The sequence below is a fragment of the Epinephelus fuscoguttatus genome, linkage group LG13 (genome assembly GCF_011397635.1).
Source record: "Epinephelus fuscoguttatus linkage group LG13, E.fuscoguttatus.final_Chr_v1".
Taxonomy (NCBI): Eukaryota; Metazoa; Chordata; class Actinopteri; order Perciformes; family Serranidae; genus Epinephelus; species Epinephelus fuscoguttatus.
Genome location: NC_064764.1, coordinates 578,049 through 598,229, shown reverse-complemented (window position 1 = coordinate 598,229; position 20,181 = coordinate 578,049). Strand labels below are relative to the sequence as shown.

Below are 20,181 nucleotides of genomic sequence, written 5' to 3'. Positions count from 1 at the left end.
TTAAGACCCTCACAGCGGATAAGGAAAAACTCCCCCCAAAAAAAACCTTTAACGGGGAAAAAAAAACGGTAGAAACCTCAGGAAGAGCAACTGAGGAGGGATCCCTCTTCCAGGACGGACAGACGTGCAATAGATGTCGTACAGAACAGATCAACATGATAAATTAACAGTAATCCATATGACACAGAGAGAGAGAGAGAGATGCAGGTAATGACAGTATCTTACAACAACATTAATGAAAGTAATAATATTATAGATATAGTTCTGGTTACTGCGGTACAATATGTTGAAAGTATGTATTAATACCTGGCAGTATACATGTGTGACAATAATCATATGTGTATAATAACAGAAGAAGTATGACTAATGACTAATGATGGCAGCAGCAGCAGCAGGACGCATCTGGCGGGACCACGGCAGCAGCACAACCACACACGTCACGCTGTCCAGGCACCGCTGTGATATGAGTTAATCTGAGAGACAATGGAGCACAAAGGCTCCGGAGAAGAAGCTGAGTTAGTGACATCCAGAATGGCCGGGTTTGCTAGATGCAGTAATAGGATACGAGAGAGAGAGAGAGAAGACGCAGCAGAGAAGGTGCCCGGTGTATTATAGGGGGGTCCTCCGGCAGACTAGGCCTAAGTCAGCCTAACTAAGGGCTGGTACAGGACAAGCCTGAGCCAGCCCTAACTATAAGCTTTATCAAAGAGGAAAGTCTTAAGTCTAGTCTTAAATGTGGAGGCGGTGTCTGCCTCCCGGACCGTAACAGGAAGATGATTCCACAGGAGAGGAGCCTGATAGCTAAAGGCTCTGGCTCCTGATCTACTTTTGGAGACTTTAGGGACCACGAGTAACCCTGCGTTCTCAGAGCGCAATGTTCTGGTGGGATAATATGGCACTATGAGCTCTCTAAGATATGACGGAGCTTGACCATTTAGAGCTTTATAAGTTAACAGTAGGATTTTAAATTCTATTCTGGATTTTACAGGGAGCCAGTGCAGAGAAGCTAAAACAGGAGAAATATGATCGCGTTTCTTAGTTCCTGTTAGTACACGTGCTGCTGCATTCTGAATTAGCTGGAGAGTTTTAAGGACTTACTAGAGCTACCTGATAATAGAGAGTTACAATAATCCAGCCTTGAGGTAACAAAAGCATGGACCAATTTTTCTGCATCTTTTCGGGTCAGGATAGGCCTAATTTTCGCAATATTACGCAGATGAAAAAATGCAGTCCGTGAGGTTTGTTTTAAATGAGAATTAAAAGACAAATCTTGATCAAATGTTACTCCGAGGTTTCTTACGGTAGTGGCAGGGGCCAGAGCAATGCCATCTAGAGAAACTATGTCATCAGATAAAGAGTCTCTGAGTTGTTTGGGGCCAAGAACAATAACTTCAGTTTTGTCTGAATTTAACATCAGGAAATTGGTGCTCATCCAAGTTTTTATGTCTTTAAGGCAATTATGGAGTTTAGTTAATTGATTGCTTTCATCCGCATAACAATGGAAATTTATAGTGATTTCTAATGATGTTACCTAAAGGAAGCATATATAGAGTAAACAGGATTGGTCCGAGCACAGAACCTTGCGGAACTCCAAAACAAACTTTAGTACGTAAGGATGGTTCTTTGCGAACGTCAACAAATTGAAAACGATCAGATAAATAAGATTTAAACCAGCTTAGTGCTGAACCTTTTAAGCCAATTAAGTGATCCAGTCTCTGCAGTAGAATTTGATGGTCAATAGTGTCAAACGCCGCACTAAGATCTAATAAAACAAGTACAGAGACGAGTCCTTTGTCTGAAGCAATCAGAAGGTCATTTGTAATTTTAACTAGAGCTGTCTCAGTGCTATGATGCACTCTAAATCCTGACTGAAATTCCTCAAATAAATTATTATCCTGGAGAAAATCACACAGCTGGTCTGCGACTACTTTCTCAAGGATCTTTGACATAAAGGGAAGATTAGATATTGGTCTATAATTGGCTAACACCTCTGGATCCAGGGTGGGCTTTTTTAGTAGAGGTTTAATTACAGCTATCTTAAAAGACTGTGGTACATAGCCTGTTAATAAGGATATATTGATCATATCTAATATATGAGTGTTAACTAAAGGAAAGACCTCCTTAAGTAGCCTGAAGATAAGGGAGGCTAAGGAGAGGTACAGGAGGAAGCTGGAGAGGACACTCCAGCAGAATAACATGAGAGAGGTCTGGAGTGGAATGAGGACCATCACTTGCTTCAGGACCAACAACCACAGAGGAGTTGAAGGCAGTGTGGACAGGGCCAATGAACTGAATCTGTTTTTTAACAGATTTGACACTGCTGGACCTGCCCATCCCCCCCGATTGTTCTGCTGTCTGTCTTGGTCAACCATCTCCCACGCCGCCCTCCTCCCCCACTCCTCCCTCTCACACCTCAACACCCTCCTGCTTGACCCCCCCCCCCCCCCCCCCCTCCTCCTCACACCTCCTCCCCCTGTGGCCAGACTGACTGCACTCTCCATCATGAGGACTACACCCCTCCCCCACGTGTCGTCACCTCCACAATGTGCTTCACTGCTGACCATATGAGAAGACAGCTGATGAGACTCCACTCAAATAAGGCTGCAGGCCCTGATGGTGTCAGCCCCAGGGTGCTCAAAGCCTGTGCCCCCCAGCTATATGGAGTACTTCAGCATGTCTTTAACATGAGCCTGAGTCTCCAGAGGGTCCCCATGCTGTGGAAGACATCCTGCCTCGTTCCTGTGCCAAAGACATCGCATCCCAGTGGCTCCAAGGACTACACACCCGTGGCATTGACCTCCCACATCATGAAGACCCTGGAGAGACTCGTCTTGGAGCAGCTCCGGCCCATGGTCAAGCCACTCTTGGACCCCCTCCAGTTCGCCTATCAGCCCCGACTTGGAGTTGAGGACGCCATCCTCTACCTGCTCAACCGTGTCTATGCCCATTTGGATAAGCTGGCGAGCACTGTGAGGGTCATGTTTTTTGACTTCTCCAGTGCGTTTAACACCATACGTCCAACTCTACTGGGTGACAAGCTGACAGCAATGCAGGTGGATGCCCCCCTGGTGTCCTGGATTGTAGACTACTTGACTGGCAGACCACAGTATGTGCACTTGCAACACTGTGTGTCAGACAGAATGGTCAGCAATACCGGAGCCCCACAGGGGACTGTCCTCTCTCCCTTCCTCTTCACCCTCTACACCACGGACTTCAGCTATTGCACTGAGACCTGCCATCTTCAGAAGTTTTCTGATGACTCTGCTATAGTTGGATGTATCACCAAGGGTGATGAGGATGAGTACAGGGCTGCTGTGGATAACTTTGCCACATGGTGTGAGCAGAACCATCTGCAGCTCAACGTGGCAAAGACAAAGGAACTGGCTGTGGATCTGAGGAGGACCAAGACACCGGTGACCCCTGTTTCCATCCAGGGGGTCAGTGTGGACATTGTAGAGGACTATAAGTACCTGGGGGTACACACTGACAATAAACTGGACTGGGCTAAGAACACTAACGCTCTCTACAGGAAGAGCCAGAGCTGTCTCTATTTTCTGAGGCGACTGAAGTCCTTCAACATCTGCCAGACTATACTCAGGATTTTCTATGAGTCTGTGGTGGCCAGTGCTATCCTCTATGCTGTTGTGTGCTGGGGCAGCAGGCTGAGGGTGGTGGATGCCAACAGACTCAACAAACTGATCCGCAAGGCCAGTGATGTTGTGGGAACGGAGTGTGACTCTCTGATGGTGGTGTCAGAGAGGAGGATGCTGTCTAAGCTACGAACTGTCTTGGACAATGTCTTACACCCACTCCACCATGTGCTGGTCAGGCACAAGAGTACTTTCAGTAGGAGACTCATACCACCAAGATGTACCACTGAGCGCCACAGGAAATCATTCCTGCCTGTGGCCATCAAACCCCTCCCTCTGAGTGGCCCTGAGACTTTTTCACACACTGCAATAATCTAATGTAACTTGTGCAATAACCCCATTTCACCCTGACTGTATATATTGTGTGTAAATAATCTTGTTCAGCTTACAATATATATATATATATATATATATATATATACATATATATATATGTGTGTATATTAGGGCTGGGCAGTATGACAAAATTTTCATATCACGGTTTTAAGAAAAAATCATATCGGTTTCACGGTATTTCACGGTATTTTGCTCAGGTTCGGCCAACTTGACATGGTGCTGTGTTGTGCTATGGCCTATTCAAGTGCCGGAATTTGTTATTTACCTGACAACGCCTGAACACAACACACGCTCCGCTCCAGTCATTTGGGCTCCTCTGACTGCATATGGAAGTGACACGTAGAGAAGCCAGCGGGGTTGTTTACTGTTTGCCGAGCTGAGAGGCTGCATGTAGGCTGCATGAAATGTTAAAGCTCAGGCTTGCCCTGTACCAGCCCCTAGTTAGGCTGACTTAGACCTAGTCTGCCGGAGGACCCCCTATAATACACCGGGCACCTTCTCTCCTTCCCTCTCTCTCTCTCTCTCTCTCTCTCTCTCTCTTGTATTCTATTACTGCATCTTGCTAACTCAGCCATTCTGGATGTCACTAACTCGGCTTCTTCTCTGGAGCCTTTGTGCTCCACTGTCTCTCAGATTAACTCATATCGCAGCGGTGCCTGGACAGCGTGACGTGTGTGGTTGTGCTGCTGCCGTGGTCCTGCCAGATGCCTCCTGCTGCTGCTGCCATCATTAGTCATTAGTCATACTTCTACTGTTATTATACACATATGACTATTGTCACACTTGTATACTGCCAGATATTAATACATACTTTCAACATATTGTACCGCAGTAGCCAGAACTATAACTATAATATTATTACTTTCAATAATGTTGTTGTAAGCTACTGTCATTACCTGCATCTCTCTCTCTCTCTCTCTCTCTCTGTCTCATTGTGTCATGTGGATTACTGTTAATTTGTTATGCTGATCTGTTCTGTACGACATCTATTGCACGTCTGTCCGTCCTGGAAGAGGGATCCCTCCTCAGTTGCTCTTCCTGAGGTTTCTACTGTTTTTTTTCCCCGTTAAAGGGTTTTTTTTGGGGAGTTTTTCCTTATCCGCTGCGAGGGACATAAGGACAGAGGGATGTCATATGCTGTAAAGCCCTGTGAGGCAAATTGTGATTTGTGATATTGGGCTTTATAAATAAAATTGAATTGAATTGAATTGAATTGAATAAAACAAGTTTGAGATGAAATAACGATAAAATGCATAAAAATGTAAGGATTCAGAAAAAATTAAAGATTTAAAGATTAAAATAATATTAATAATAATAGATAAATAAATACAGTAAATGAAGATTTAGAAACTTAATAATAATAAAATGCATAAAGATTTAAAAATTGTCATGGTTATGCTCTGTCAAGCATTTGGTTTTGTGTTTGGGTTGTCCTGTTTTCCTTTTTTCCCCCTCCCTTTTCCCTGTTTCTCTCCCTGGCAGCGTGTGTGCAGTGGTGGGCGTGGCTGGCTGGACTCCTGACCAGGCGCACCTGGTTCTCATCCAGTAATCACTCTCACTATAAAGCCTGGTCCTCGACACTACTCCTGTGCCAGATTATCCCGTCTCGACCGGTATTGTAACGGCTCAATCTCTTGTGACTCTCGTACGTTTTTTCGTCGCTCTTATGCGCTTTTCTGATTTTTGTATGCAGACTCCAGTGTGTCTCCTTGCCGTGCCTGACTACGCTTCAGCGTTCCTGCGTCGGTCTCATGCTCCTTCCAGTCGGCTTCACCAGCTACGCCAGCCAAACCACCGCTGCCTTCACCTGCCACCTTTTTCCCTGTTTTTTGGAGCTCCGTTTTTGTAATAAACTCTTTAAAACTGTCTTCCGCCTCTGTCTCTGCATTTTGGGTCCAAAACACAAAACCAAACGTAACAAAAAATAAATCATTTAAAAGCATTAGAAAGTAAAAATAACATATAATAGAAGAATTAAACGAGTAAAAAAAATCAGTTAAAAGCCAAATTAAAAAGGTGAGTCTTGAGCCTCCTTTTAAAAACATCAACAGTCTCTCCAGTCCTGATGCTCTCCAGCAGGCTGTTCCATAAGTGTGGGCCATAATGGCTGAATGCAGCCTCTCCGTGGGTTTTTGTTCTGACTTTTGGAACAATTAAAAGGCCTGTGCCGGAGGACCTCAGGATCCGCGAGGGTTGATATGATAAAAGCAGGTCAGATAAATAAGATGGCCCAACATTGGCATCGCCAGACAGATTTTACTGGGGCACGTGCCCCAGTATTGATCTGCAGTGCCCCAGTAAACATTTCACCAGTAAAAAATTCACTTTGGAGTTTTAACTCCACATAGCATACACAGTGCGCACATGGCTACTTAATATAGTAATTAATTCATGTGCTACTCCATTCACTCCTTGTACACAGTGCGCACATGGCTACGGGCCCGAACGACGCATAGTGCGTCCAAATTCACACCTGTATAGCATATCACGTGAAACAGCAGAATTGTAGCTTTCCGACAAGACCAAGCACTTGTCGGTAGTCCAATGTTTTTACAGCGAAAAAAAAAAAGATAAATTTACACTAAAATTATGTATAACAGAGCTTTCATACAGCTTTGCACACACATTACTCTTGGATGGATTACTCGTGAATGCAGGGTCCACAGAAATGCCACGCATATCACATGAAAGCACAGGAGCAGAGCTTTCATGTGATACCACACACATCATTGTGCTGTCATCCCATCGTGCTATAAATCCAGATTGTCTACAAAATAAAAACCTGACGAATTTCTTTACAATCCATTATACAGATCTTGTTATCAGTCACTTCATATAGTGAGGAATATTGTAAATTCGCGCATCGAGATTACATACAAAGTCAATGCAAAGACGCGATTAGACGCGAATTAGGGCGCAAATTTCGCGTCTATCACGCCGCGCCTACGCATCTACCGTGTCCATCGCGTCGCGCTAGATGCAAAATTTGCATCCAACGCCTCATCGCTCGAATTGAAAATATTGAACTTTTGAGGCGAATTCGCATGACGCTGTGCCGCGAAAGCCAATCAGTGTTGAGATTCTCCCGACGTCACTGACATCCAGTTGTTGACACAACAAACTGCTACTCACCAGAGACAGATGGACAGGCGCTCCGCAGCTGAAATGGAGCGCCTGTAGTTGGTGTCCTGCAAGGAGATCCTGGCGCCAACCCTCGCCAACAGGTCCTCAAACTGGGCCTCAGTCAGCATGAAGTACCGCTGAAAGCGGCTATCATCCAGACGGAGTTCCTGGAGGAGGTGGTGAAACTCGCAGAGCTGGATGTGCTTCTGCAGGATAGGGTGAACCCAAAAACGACGGTGTTTGGCCCTCCGACGCATCTGGGACTTCCAGAGCAGGTACAAAGCAGCTATGGTGGTTATCTCAGCCATGGTTGAGGAGAGAATGGCGGGTCAGATGTTGTTATCTAGTGAAAATGGGCGGGCTCACTACTCGCGCGACTGACGCGATAAGGCGAATCAACAAAATGGTCCGGTGTCCAAACTCATGCATTATGTGCGGCGCGTTACGTGCGTTACGCGCAAGTAATTCACTTTACTCGCGCCCGGTGTGAATGCACAGTTAGGCTTGCATGTGTTTCTTCCGGTCTATCCACATTTGTAGTCTGGCTTTCAAGATGCAAATACAGTCAGGTCCATAATTATTTGGACAGGATGAAAGCTGAAGTGTTTGGGGCACCATTATCTGCTCAGATTCAACCAAATGCTTCAAAACTCATTGGACAATGCGTCACAGTGCAGATGGACATTGACCTGAAGCATACTGCAAAAGTAACCAAAGACATTTTTAAGGCAAAGAAGTGGAATGTTCTGCAATGGCCAAGTCATATCATCTGACCTCAATCCAATTGAGCATGCGTTTCTCTTCCTGAAGCCAAAACTGAGGGCAAAACACCCAAAACACAAGCAGGAAGTGCAGACGGCTGCAGTAAAGGGCTGGCAGAGCATCACCAGGGAAGAAACCCAGCATCTGATGATGCCTATGTGTCCAACACTTCAGGCAGTCATTGACTGTAAAGGATTTGCAACCAAGTATTAAAACTGACTGTTTAATAGATAATTATGTTAGTTTGTCCAAATACTTATGAGACCTTAGAGTTGGGGGACTGTGTGAAGAAATGGTTGTAATTCCTACACGGTTCATACTACATTTTTGAAAAAAGCCTTAAATGAAAGCTGAGAGTCTGCACTTTAAGCAGGTATTGATTGTTTCATTTAAAACCCATTGTGGTGGTGTACAGAGCCAAAATGATGACAACTGTATCATTGTCCAAATAATTATGGACCTGACTGTATCTCCATATTGTCCGGCTGACACTCTATGACAAGACCAGCCACTTCACCTTTGCGCACCCAGACAACTGCAGCCTAATTGCATGACAGGGCCGTAGTCACCTTATACATTGACGGGGACATGTGTCCCCCCCCAATGCCCAAAATGTCCCCCCAATATATAACTGAAACTGAAAAACAAATATTATCTTGGAGGACATCACTGCACTTGGTTGGCTATTTTCTATTATTTTAGATGTAAATATGCATGTTTCTTTCAGATAAAACACATTTTTGACTTGTGAATGAGTCAACGGAATTTCTTGCAATAATGAAAAAATACTGGCAATCATGTCCGCCTGGCACAAACCACATGTTTTGGACAACTGTGAAGTGACAGAATGTCCCCTCATCATGCTTCTTATATTGTTTTGTCACCAGAAAAATGGCTAAAAATATCTGGTTTTGTTGCCCCAAATTCGATTTTGCAAGTGCACAAGTAGGCCAAATGCATCAGTTCATTCAGGTGGTTAATCAAAGATGAGTCAACAACATAATCTGATCTGATTGTATAGTTTAAAGCACTAGTTAAGCTTTTTATTATAAATAAGTGCTAAAAATCTTTTTGCTCGCACGCTTTGGGCACTCGCATGCATTCTCTGTGCCCCAGCTGTGCCCCAGTACAGTCTTAAGTCTAGTGACGCCCCTGTGGCCCAAGACCATTAAGACATTTAAAAACTAATAAAAGAACCTTAAAATCGATCCTGAAGCGCACGGAGAGCCAATGCAGCGATTTAAAAATTGGTGTAAGGTGCGCCCGCCCTCTGGTCCTCGTCAGCACTCGTGCGGCTGAGTTTTGGAGTAACTGCAGGTTAGAGATGGTCTTTTTGGGAAGACCAGAGAGCAGGGCATTACAGTAATCTAAACGACAAGAGATAAAAGCATGCATCAGCACCTCCGTGTTAGCCTGAGAGAGAAACAGGCGGACTCTGGCTATATTCTTAAGATGATAAAAACCTATCCTTGTTACATTTTTGATCTGTGGAATAAAATTAAGCTCAGAGTCAAAAATGATGCCCAGGTTCTTCACACATTGTGAGGGTTTGTAGTTTTGGTAAAAGTTTCTCTCTCTGGCCTTCACAACCAATGACTAAAACCTCTGTTTTGTCCTGGTTGAACTGTAGGAAATTCACTGCCATCCATGACTTGATACCTAAAATGCAGTTAAAAAGGTTATCAATTGGCCCTGAGTCATCAGGAGACACAGCGATGTACAACTGTGTGTCATCTGCGTAACTGTGGAAGCTGGTGCTGTGCCTTCTGATGACGTCCCCAAGGGGAAGCATATATAGATTAAAAATAATTGGACCTAAAATTGACCCTTGGGGCACCCCGCACCTAATTTCATGCGTTCTGGAGGAACATGTATCCATACTTACAAAGAAACAACGATCTGTGAGATAAGAGCTGAACCAGTTAAAAACAGCACCAGAGAGGCCCACCAGGTTTCTGAGTCTGTTTAATAAAATGTGGTGATCTACTGTATCAAAAGTGGCGCTTACATCCAGTAGTACCAAGACTGTGAGTTTTTGTGAATCAACATTAAACCTGATATCATTTAAAATCTTTAAAAGGGCGGTCTCGGTACTGTGGTTCATCCTAAAACCAGACTGATATTTCTCTAAAATTATTGTTTCTTTTTAAAAAATCATTTACTTGGTTAAAAACCAGTTTTTCTAAAATCTGAAACGTTAAAAATGGTAAGTTGGATACAGGTCGGTAGTTATTAAAAATGTTGGGACCTAAATTACTCTTCTTCGCCGTTTTGAAGGCAGCGGGGAAGACACCTGTCTGAAGAGAGTAATTTACTATATTTAAAATCTGTTCCTCAAAGAATCCATAAAATGTTTTTAAAAGTGATGTGGGAATCAGATCTAAAAGGCAGGTTGTTGGGTTTACCTGGGAGAAAACTCAACCAAGTGTCCTTGCATCAACCAGTGCAAAACTCCAGTGTTTCCTCAGGTAAAAGCAATGATCCAGGTGTGTTAAAAATTACATTCTGTTGGGATAAAAGACTGGATCTGATATCATCGATTTTACTTCTGAAGTGGTCTGCAAAGTCCTCACAGAGGGCGTCTGTTGATATGTTGGATGGTTTATTAAAATTGGTGCTGGTTAAAAGATTGAAGGTGGAGAAAAGAAATTTGGTGTCGTTTTTATGATCGGAAATGAGTTTTGAAAAGTGGGATACTCTTGCCTGTTTGACTGTTTTATTGTAGGATTTGAGTTGTCCGCGTAATATTTCAAAATGAACTGTCAATTTGTTTTTTCTCCACCTCCTCTCTGCACTCCTGCATTTTCTTTTCAGTCTTTTGATATTATCATTTCTCCATGGGGGTGTAAGTTTTGTTTTTATTGTTTTGATTAAAAGTGGAGCCACTGAGTCAAGTGTTGACTTTAATGTACTGTTAAAATTGTCCACAATAAAATCACAGAGTGCAGGTAAAATTTCAGCAGGAGTGCTCTGTAAAATCTGGATAAAATTTGCAGCCACTTCAGAAGTTAGGTAGCGTTTCCTCACTGTTCTCACCGGGGCCTCCTGATGGCTAAAACTGGTGATGTTAAAATACACACAGTAGTGGTCAGACACAGCCAGGTCAACAACAGAGGACACACCAGTGGACAGGCCATAGGTTATAACCAGGTCCACGGCGTGTCCTCTGTTGTGAGTTGGCTTTGACGTGCTGTTTAAAATCCATGCAGGTTAAAAGGTTTAAAAATTTTCTGGACACTGTATCCAAGGTATTATCAACATGTAAATTAAAATCACCAGTTATTAAAATTCTGTTATAGGTGGTGTGTATGATTGTTAATAGTTCTGAGAAATCAGTGATAAAAGAGGTGGAATGGTGGGGTGGCCTGTAAACTGTGATGCAAAGAATAGGAGGACTGCTAAAAACAAACTGCATGGTACTCAAATGATGTGTGGCTGTTAAAAGAAACTTCAGTAAAGTGCAGTGACTTTTTGGTGACTGAATCAGTTCCGCCTCCTCTTTTACCTCCCCTAGTAGAAAATAAAAAATTAAAATTTGGTGGGCAGGCCTCGGTGAGAACAACAGGTGCGTCAGTGCCAAGCCATGTCACTGTTAAAAGAATACTGTCCAACTTGTTATCTAAAATCAGGTCATTTATGATAAAAGTTTTATTTAAAAGAGAGCGCACGTTCAGCACAGCCAGGTTCATGTTGGTGCCGAACATGCGCTCATCATCACAGTGTGGTGAGTGTGAAGCAGGTGTGACGGGAGTTTTTGGGGTTGCTATTGATCCATGGTGAAGCTGATCTATTAAATCTATTTGAGATTCTGACTGGAATGGATGTGGGAGTGGGCTGGGGATGAACCAAAGAGGAAAGCAGGGGGGCGTGTGCTTCCAATGTACATCAGTCACATGGGGCACACTCTACAGCATGCTGAACGTTAGCCGCTAACATGCGGCTGCCCAGCCTGCTCGGGTGAAGCCCGTCAGCCCTGTAAAAAGAGGACCGGTTCCAAAATAAGTTAAAATTGCCAATAAAAGTGAATCCATAAGTGCTACAGGCAGCCTGGACCCATGTATTGAGGGAGAGGAGCCGGCTGAAGCCGGAGAGGAGCCGGCTGAGACGGTCAGCATGGATGAAACGTTCTGCCCCGCGGGACAGTGTTGGCAGGGGACCGCTGATAAAAACCGTCTTACCAAAGTTTTTTAAAAGGTTAAAAAGAGCAACAAAATCCATTTTTGTCAGCTCTGATTGCCGGCGGGCCGTGTCGTTTGAGCCCAAATGAAAAATAAGCCAGTTTATGGATGAAGGGAGTGAATGAAGCAGTTCTCGAAGTTTGTCAAGGATGACCGGGACTGTGGCTCCAGGAAAGCAGTGAGTTGTGGCATTGAAAAAACGAATATTCCTGATGATGCTGTCTCCAAACAACACGGTGGAAGGAGGGAAAAGAGGACGAAGAGGAACAGGATGGGGATTGGGGGACTCACATGAGGCAGGTGGATGGTCCATGCTGCGTGACCGGGGGAGAGGAGTCCCCCGGAGCATTTTCATACAGCCCCCTTTAGGGGCCTCCGACGAGTCGCGGAAGCTGATGCCCGGCATGGGAGTCGATGGTTGGGTCCTGCAGCTGCGGCACTCCGGTCCACAACAGGTGCCAGCGAGGAAGACGCGGATCCATCCATGCAGGGCGCCGCAGGAGTACCACCGGCCGGCGGAGAGGGAGCCACAGCACCGTTAGACGCCGAGGCCGACTCCTCCAAGTGTGGAGCGGCTGGAGCAGCACCGGTCGGTGGCGAAGCAGCTGCAGCGGCATTGTCTGCAGTGCCAGCGTCTGGATCTCCGTCCGATGCCAAGGCGCTGTAGCGGTTTGACAGGCTGAGGCGCGGAGGTGAGGCAGCACAGCCAGGGGCTCTCTTACCCCTGCCGACCACCTCCACCCAGGACCACCGGTGACTCTGTGTTGAGCTGGAGGACAGTGGAGGCCAAGCGCTGGGATCCAAGTGCACCGTGTCCTGAAGGGCCGCCGTGAGTGAGGCAATCTGGAGCGACTGTTCATGAGCCACCTCCTGGAGGACGGTCAGCATGGATGATTTGTTGTTAAGCTCACCAGAGAGCTGTCGAATGTCCTCTTTCAGGTCAGAAATCTTTTTGTCTGCTTTTACAAGCTGGGGTTCCACATCACCGTGCATAGATGTAGCCTTAGATGTAGGCTATTGCTGTGCTGTCAGCTGGCGGAAGTTTTCCCACATCTGTTGACAAGCCAACAATACCGGTGAACTTCCTAAAGCTGGCCGTGTATTGCGCGATCATCATGTCTTCATAACAGGTAAAGTAGCCTTATAGTATTTTGTACATACATGATTAGACCAGTTGCTTTATTTATTTCTTCATTTTCGAAACTCAGAAATGAGTTGCTCTCTGCATGTCAGGGCTGACCTCCTCCTCACAGCGCACACGTGCGCGCGCACACACACACACACACACACACACACACACACACACACACACAACAGAGTGAAGTGAGACAACAGCAGAGAGGCAACTACGCTTGTTACTATAAGTAAGTGCGATACAACCTCTGCCAGCCAAGCCAATACTTTATCAATACATGTGATCAGCATGTAGAAAGCCATATTTCAATCTGCTCTGTTGGCAGTCTCTCATTCACCACTATTATGATTTATGATCGCGGTCGACACAAGCACATCTCGCTCGCGGTGCTAACAAACTGTTAAAGACAAACTAAAATGAAAGGTGTCTGTATGTAGGCTAACACTTTATCTTAAAATGTACCTGAGGCAGCCGACCTGCAGACAGTGAGTCTCCTGAGTAGAGGGTAACAGCGGTAACAGCACCAGGTCGGGCATCCCTCTTCCTCTTTCAGCTCTCGCAAGCGTGTGAAAGCCGGGCCAATATTAATCTCTTCTCTTAGCTCTTGTTATCTCACTCTCCCGTTTTCTTTTCTTTGTCTCCTCAGACAACACCTTCATCTTCTTCCTTTTCTTTGTCGCTTCAGCCATGACAACCACGTCTAACTTCGTTCACCTCAGGCTATGCTACTCTAAAGAGAGGAGGGGGATATGACGAGGAGGGGGATATGACATATGCCGTAAAGCAGCGAAGTGAAACAGACGCTCTCAAGCAATGACGGAGGTGTCATCCAACCTACTGTGAGTTGATGTACCATCACAAGGATCTTGAATATATATTTTGAGGGCTCAAAAACTCCATTGTTTGCTTTAACTTAGCAAAATCTAATAGCCTCTTATTGAATTCACCAATCACTAGACTCAAGACCATTTCACCCTTCACCAGGGCACAGAGTAGGGGTGTAAATCACCAGCTTCATCACGATACGATATTATATCGATTTGTTTGGATGACGATACGATGTTTGCCGATATCACAAAGTCTGTCACGATACCATTTTGATTTGATTTGATTCAGGAGCCTGCGATCGATATGACGCGATATCATATGCCCATCTAACACAATCATTTACATCAACCCACAAAAACAACTAGAATATGATTTGACCATTTTATTTCTGAGCTCTGTTTGTTGTTTGAGCAGAGGCGCACTTGCCCAGAAATGGTGACACAGACGTGTTATGTGAATTTCAAAATAAATGTGTATCTTTAAGATGACGATATGGATCGATGTCACCAAGTCACCAAAGAAAACAAAGAAATGAAAGAAACAATACTGGATCTCCAAGCCCGCAGCATGCGCAACAACCTGGTGTTTTCAGGCATACCAGAAAACACACAGGAAAATCCCGAAAAGACACTTATGGACTTCATGCAAACTCACCTCAAACTGCCGCCCGAAAAAAACAAACGGATCACTTTCGATCGCGTTCACCAGATCGGCAATATCAAGACAGACAGCACCAGACCGAGACCCATTGTGGCTAAATTTGAACACGTCAAGGACAAAGAATTTGTTAAAACTCTGGGCAAAGAACTGAAAGGCACCCACTTTGGTCTTAACGACCAATTCCCGAGGGAAATACAGGACAGACGAAAACTGCTGTACCCAATCCGGAAACATCTCATTCAGGAAGGAAAACGCGCCATCATATCTGTGGATATACTGTACGTAGATAGGAAATTGTACCGTGATCGAAACGTGACCACCTGGCTGAACAACGACCACCTCCGCTAAACATGAACTCACATGAACAAAAAAGTGCTCTCTCCAACACAAACTAAAATCCTCACAATACAACCAAGTTTATTCAGCCACATATAACTCTAGAAAAAGAGGGGTCTCAATTCTAATTAACAAAACTGTTACACTCATTATAAATTCAACAATAACAGATCCAGAGGGATGTTACATTATTATCCATGCCTCTCTCTTCAGTGAAAATTACATAATTGCAAATGTCTATGGCCCAAACAATGATGATCCCCCTTTTTTTCACACATTCTTCTCCTCGTTCAATAACATGCCTGATTTACCTTTAATAATCGGAGAAGATTTTAATACAGTTATAGACCACACACTCGACAGATCGTATACCCCAAGCACCTTCAAACCATGCACCTCATCTGAAATAATAAAACAACACATGAATGAGTTTGGTCTTGGAGACATTTGGCGACTACACAACCTAACATCCAGGGAATATTCCTATCACTCACACATTCATAAATCCTTCTCACGCATAGATTTCTTTCTTGTTAGCAACTCTATCATATCTATTATCTCTGATACAAATATCCATCCCACTGTAATAAGTGACCATGCCCCTGTATCTTTCTCCCTGAACACCAATCATCCTGTCAAACCTTTCTGCTCAAGATGGCGCTTCAATACCTCTCTCCTTAAAGATACAGATTGCGACATTTACTTCAAAAGAGAGTGGGCATCCCTGATTGATATAAACGATTCTCCAGACATCTCACCAACAACTTTGTGGGAAACGGCAAAAGCAGTAATGAGAGGAAAAATAATATCATACTCATCATACAAGCAGAAAAAAGACATGGAGATCGAAAATGAACTAGAGAGAAAACTCAAACACCTGAACGACTCATACGCAAATTACCCATCAGAAGTTATTCACAATAAACTAAGACAAGTTAAATTCCAGCTAGACAAAATACTTAATAAAAAAACTCAATTTATAATAGAAAGATTAAGACATGATACATTTGAATACAACAATAAAAAGGGACAATACCTGGCAAACCAACTCAAACGTAACAAAGAAAAATCCATAATATCTGTAGTGAGGGATTCAGCAGGGAGGCCAATGTTCTCAGGCCAAGACATCAACAACACTTTTCAATCATTTTACAGTAAACTATGCACCTGTGATCATGAATCAGACATATCAGAAATTGTCAACCTTCCCAAAATAACAAATCAAGCAAATATCCTGAACAAACCATTTATACAAGATGAATACTTTAAGGCACTCAACCAAATGCCAAACAATAAAGCACCTGGTCCGGACGGCCTCCCTGCTGAATTCTTCAAACATTTCTGGAACACTATTTCACCACTATTCATGAAAATGTGCCAAGAAATCAAACATACCTCCAAAATTCCCCAACACATGAATACTGCTCTCCTCTCATTACTGCCAAAGCCAGGCAAAGACCCGACTCAATGCTCCAATTACCGGCCTCTATCACTAATCAGCACAGACGTTAAAATAATAAGCAAAGCCCTGACCATCCTCAACGAAAAAGTAATCCCTCAAATAATACATCCTGATCAAACCGGTTTCATTAAAAGGACGACATTCCTCAGATAACATGCGCAGACTTTTTAACCTGATAACCATTTCTGGATCTAACAACCTCAAAACCATTATCACCTCCCTTGATGCTGAAAAAGCTTTCGACAGAGTTAATCATACATTTCTTTTTTCAACACTACAAAAATTTGGTTTTGGAGAATCTTTTGTACACTGGATTAAAACACTATACTCTTCACCCATGGCCACTGTCATTACCAATGGAATAATATCAAAACCATTCGCTCTACATAGAGGAACAAGACATGGATGCCCACTCTCTCCATCACTATTTGCCATATTCATTGAACCTTTAGCAGTTGCAATATGCCAGAATCACAATATCCAAGGCATCCGTGTTTCCAATTACCATCACAAGATTAGCTTATATGCAGATGACATTTTATTGTACCTCCAGTCCACATCCAATTCACTGCAAGAAGTCATAAAGCTCCTTAATCAGTTCTCAAAAATATCAGATTACTCAATAAATTGGACCAAATCTACCATCTTGCCATTGAGTGCGGGGACTGGGTGGCTGCATCCTCACAAGCACCCTCTCCCTTACCTGTTGGCAACATTAAATACTTAGGTATAAACATTTCCCCCAAGCTGTCAGAGTTGTTTAAATTAAATTTCACCCCACTACTCAAAACCATTGAAGACGATCTCAACCGTTGGATGAACTTGCCACTTTCTCTCACCGGTAGAATAGCTGCAGTCCAAATGTCAATATTACCCAAAATCAATTATCTTTTTACAATGATCCCAATCCAACCGACTACCAACTGGTTTCAATCACTGGACTCTATAACACACAAATTCTATTGGAAAAATAAAAAACCAAGGATCAAACTCACAACATTACAAAAAAGTAAAATAGCAGGCACCCAGAGGCACCCAATTTTCATTGTTATTTTCTCGCCAACCAGTTACAGTATATTTATAAATGGATTAATCACACAACACAGCCTCACTCATGGACAGAACTAGAACAAGCACAATGGAAACCCATCGTAATATCCGACCTCCCATTTCTCAACACAAGTTTAAAACTTAACAGCACATTCAACAATACAGTAATCTCGACAACTCCAGCAGCTTGGTAGAAAATCAACAAGCTCTTCAAATCCACATTAAGCCCCTGCAAATGCACCCCTATTTGGAATAACCCGAACTTCACACAGAAAAATTCACCCCTAGATTTCGTCACCTGGGAAAAAAAAAAGGAATCACACACCTACACCACATCTTCCATAATGATAAACTAATCAATCAATCAATCAATCAATCAATCAATTTTATTTATAAAGCCCAATATCACAAATCACAATTTGCCTCACAGGGCTTTACAGCATACGACATCTCTCTGTCCTTATGACCCTCGCAGCGGATAAGGAAAAACTCCCCAAAAAAACCCCTTTAATGGGGAAAAAAACGGTAGAAACCTCAGGAAGAGCAACTGAGGAGGGATCCCTCTTCCAGGACAGACAGACGTGCAATAGATGTCGTACAGAATAGATCAGCATAACAAATTAACAGTAATCCACATGACACAATGAGAGAGAGAGAGAGAGAGAGAGAGAGAGAGAGAGAGAGAGAGAGAGAGAGAGATGCAGGTAATGACAGTAGCTTACAACAACATTATTGAAAGTAATAATATTATAGTTATAGTTCTGGCTACTGCGGTACAATATGTTGAAAGTATGTATTAATATCTGGCAGTATACATGTGTGACAATAGTCATATGTGTATAATAACAGTAGAAGTATGACTAATGACTAATGATGGCAGCAGCAGCAGGAGGCATCTAGCAGGACCACGGCAGCAGCACAACCACACACGTCACGCTGTCCAGGCACCATTGCGATATGAGTTAATCTGAGAGACAGTGGAGCACAAAGGCTCCGGAGAAGAAGCCGAGTTAGTGACATCCGGAATGGCCGAGTTAGGAAGATGCAGTAATAGAATACGAGAGAGAGAGAGAGAGAGAGAGAGAGAGAAGGAGAGAAGGAGAGAAGGTGCCCGGTGTATTATAGGGGGGTCCTCCGGCAGACTAGGCCTAAATCAGCCTAACTAGGGGCTGGTACAGGGCAAGCCTGAGCCAGCCCTTACTATAAGCTTTATCAAAGAGGAAAGTCTTAAGTCTAGTCTTAAATGTGGAGACGGTGTCTGCCTCCTGGACCGTAACAGGAAGATGATTCCACAGGAGAGGAGCCTGATAGCTGAAGGCTCTGGCTCCTGATCTACTTTTGGAGACTTTAGGGACTTTAGAGTAACCCTGCGTTCTCAGAGCACAGTGTTCTGGTGGGATAATATGACACTATGAGCTCTCTAAGATATGACGGAGCTTGACCATTTAGAGCTTTATAAGTTAACAGTAGGATTTTAAATTCAATTCTGGATTTTACAGGGAGCCAGTGCAGAGAAGCTAAAACAGGAGAAATATGATCACGTTTCTTAGTTCCTGTTAGTACACGTGCTGCTACATTCTGAATTAGCTGGAGAGTTTTTAAGGACTTACTAGAGCTACCTGATAATAGAGAGTTACAGTAATCCAGCCTTGAGGTAACAAAAGCATGGACCAATTTTTCTGCATCTTTTCAGGTCAGGATAGGCCTAATTTTCGCAATATTACACAGATGAAAAAATGCAGTCTGTGAGGTTTGTTTTAAATGAGAATTAAAAGACAAATCTTGATCAAATATCACTCCGAGGTTTCTTACGGTAGTGGCAGGGGCCAGAGCAATGCCATCTAGAGAAACTATGTCATCAGATAAAGAGTCTCTGAGTTGTTTGGGGCCAAGAACAGTAACTTCAGTTTTGTCTGAATTTAACATCAGGAAATTGGTGCTCATCCAAGTTTTTATGTCTTTAAGGCAGTTATGGAGTTTAGTTAATTGATTACTTTCTTCTGGCTTCATCGATAAATACAACTGTGTAAAATCTGCACAACAATGGAAATTTATAGAGTGATTTCTAATGATGTTGCCTAAAGGAAGCATATATAGAGTAAAAAGGATTGGTCCGAGCACAGAACCTTGCGGAACTCCAAAACAAACTTTGGTATGTGAGGATGATTCATTATGAACGTCAACAAACTGAAAACGATCAGATAAATAAGATTTAAACCAGCTCAGTGCAGAACCTTTTAGGCCAATTAAGTGTTCCAGTCTCAGCAGTAGAATTTGACGGTCAATAGTGTCAAACGCTGCACTAAGATCTAATAAAACAAGTACAGAGACAAGTCCTTTGTCTGAAGCAATCAGAAGGTCATTTGTAATTTTGACTAGTGCTGTCTCAGTGCTATGATGCACTCTAAATCCTGACTGTAATTCCTCAAATAAATTATTATCATGGAGAAAATCACACAGCTGGTCTGCGACTACTTTCTCAAGGATCTTTGACATAAAGGGAAGATTAGATATTGGTCTATAGTTGGCTAACACCTCTGGATCCAGGGTGGGCTTTTTTAGTAGAGGTTTAATTACAGCTACCTTAAAAGACTGTGGTACATAGCCTGTTAATAAGGATAGATTGATCATATCTAATATATGAGTGTTAACTAAAGGAAA

The 20,181-nt window shown here is 43.4% G+C and overlaps 2 protein-coding genes across 3 annotated transcripts in view; both read right to left on the bottom strand.

The window, feature by feature from the left end:
• The window catches only part of LOC125900116 (transmembrane protein 50B), an 84,919-nt gene that overhangs the window by 14,728 nt on the left and 50,010 nt on the right, over window positions 1-20,181 (bottom strand). The gene's annotated exons all lie outside the window — the stretch shown is intronic.
• LOC125900114 (testis-specific gene A8 protein-like) lies at window positions 11,871-13,236 on the bottom strand. The gene is made up of 2 exons (XM_049594910.1): window positions 13,211-13,236; window positions 11,871-13,102 (listed from the first exon to the last, which is right to left on the bottom strand). The coding sequence occupies exon 2, from the start codon at window positions 13,040-13,042 to the stop codon at window positions 12,401-12,403; it is 642 nt and encodes a 213-aa protein (XP_049450867.1). The 5' UTR covers window positions 13,043-13,102; window positions 13,211-13,236; the 3' UTR covers window positions 11,871-12,400.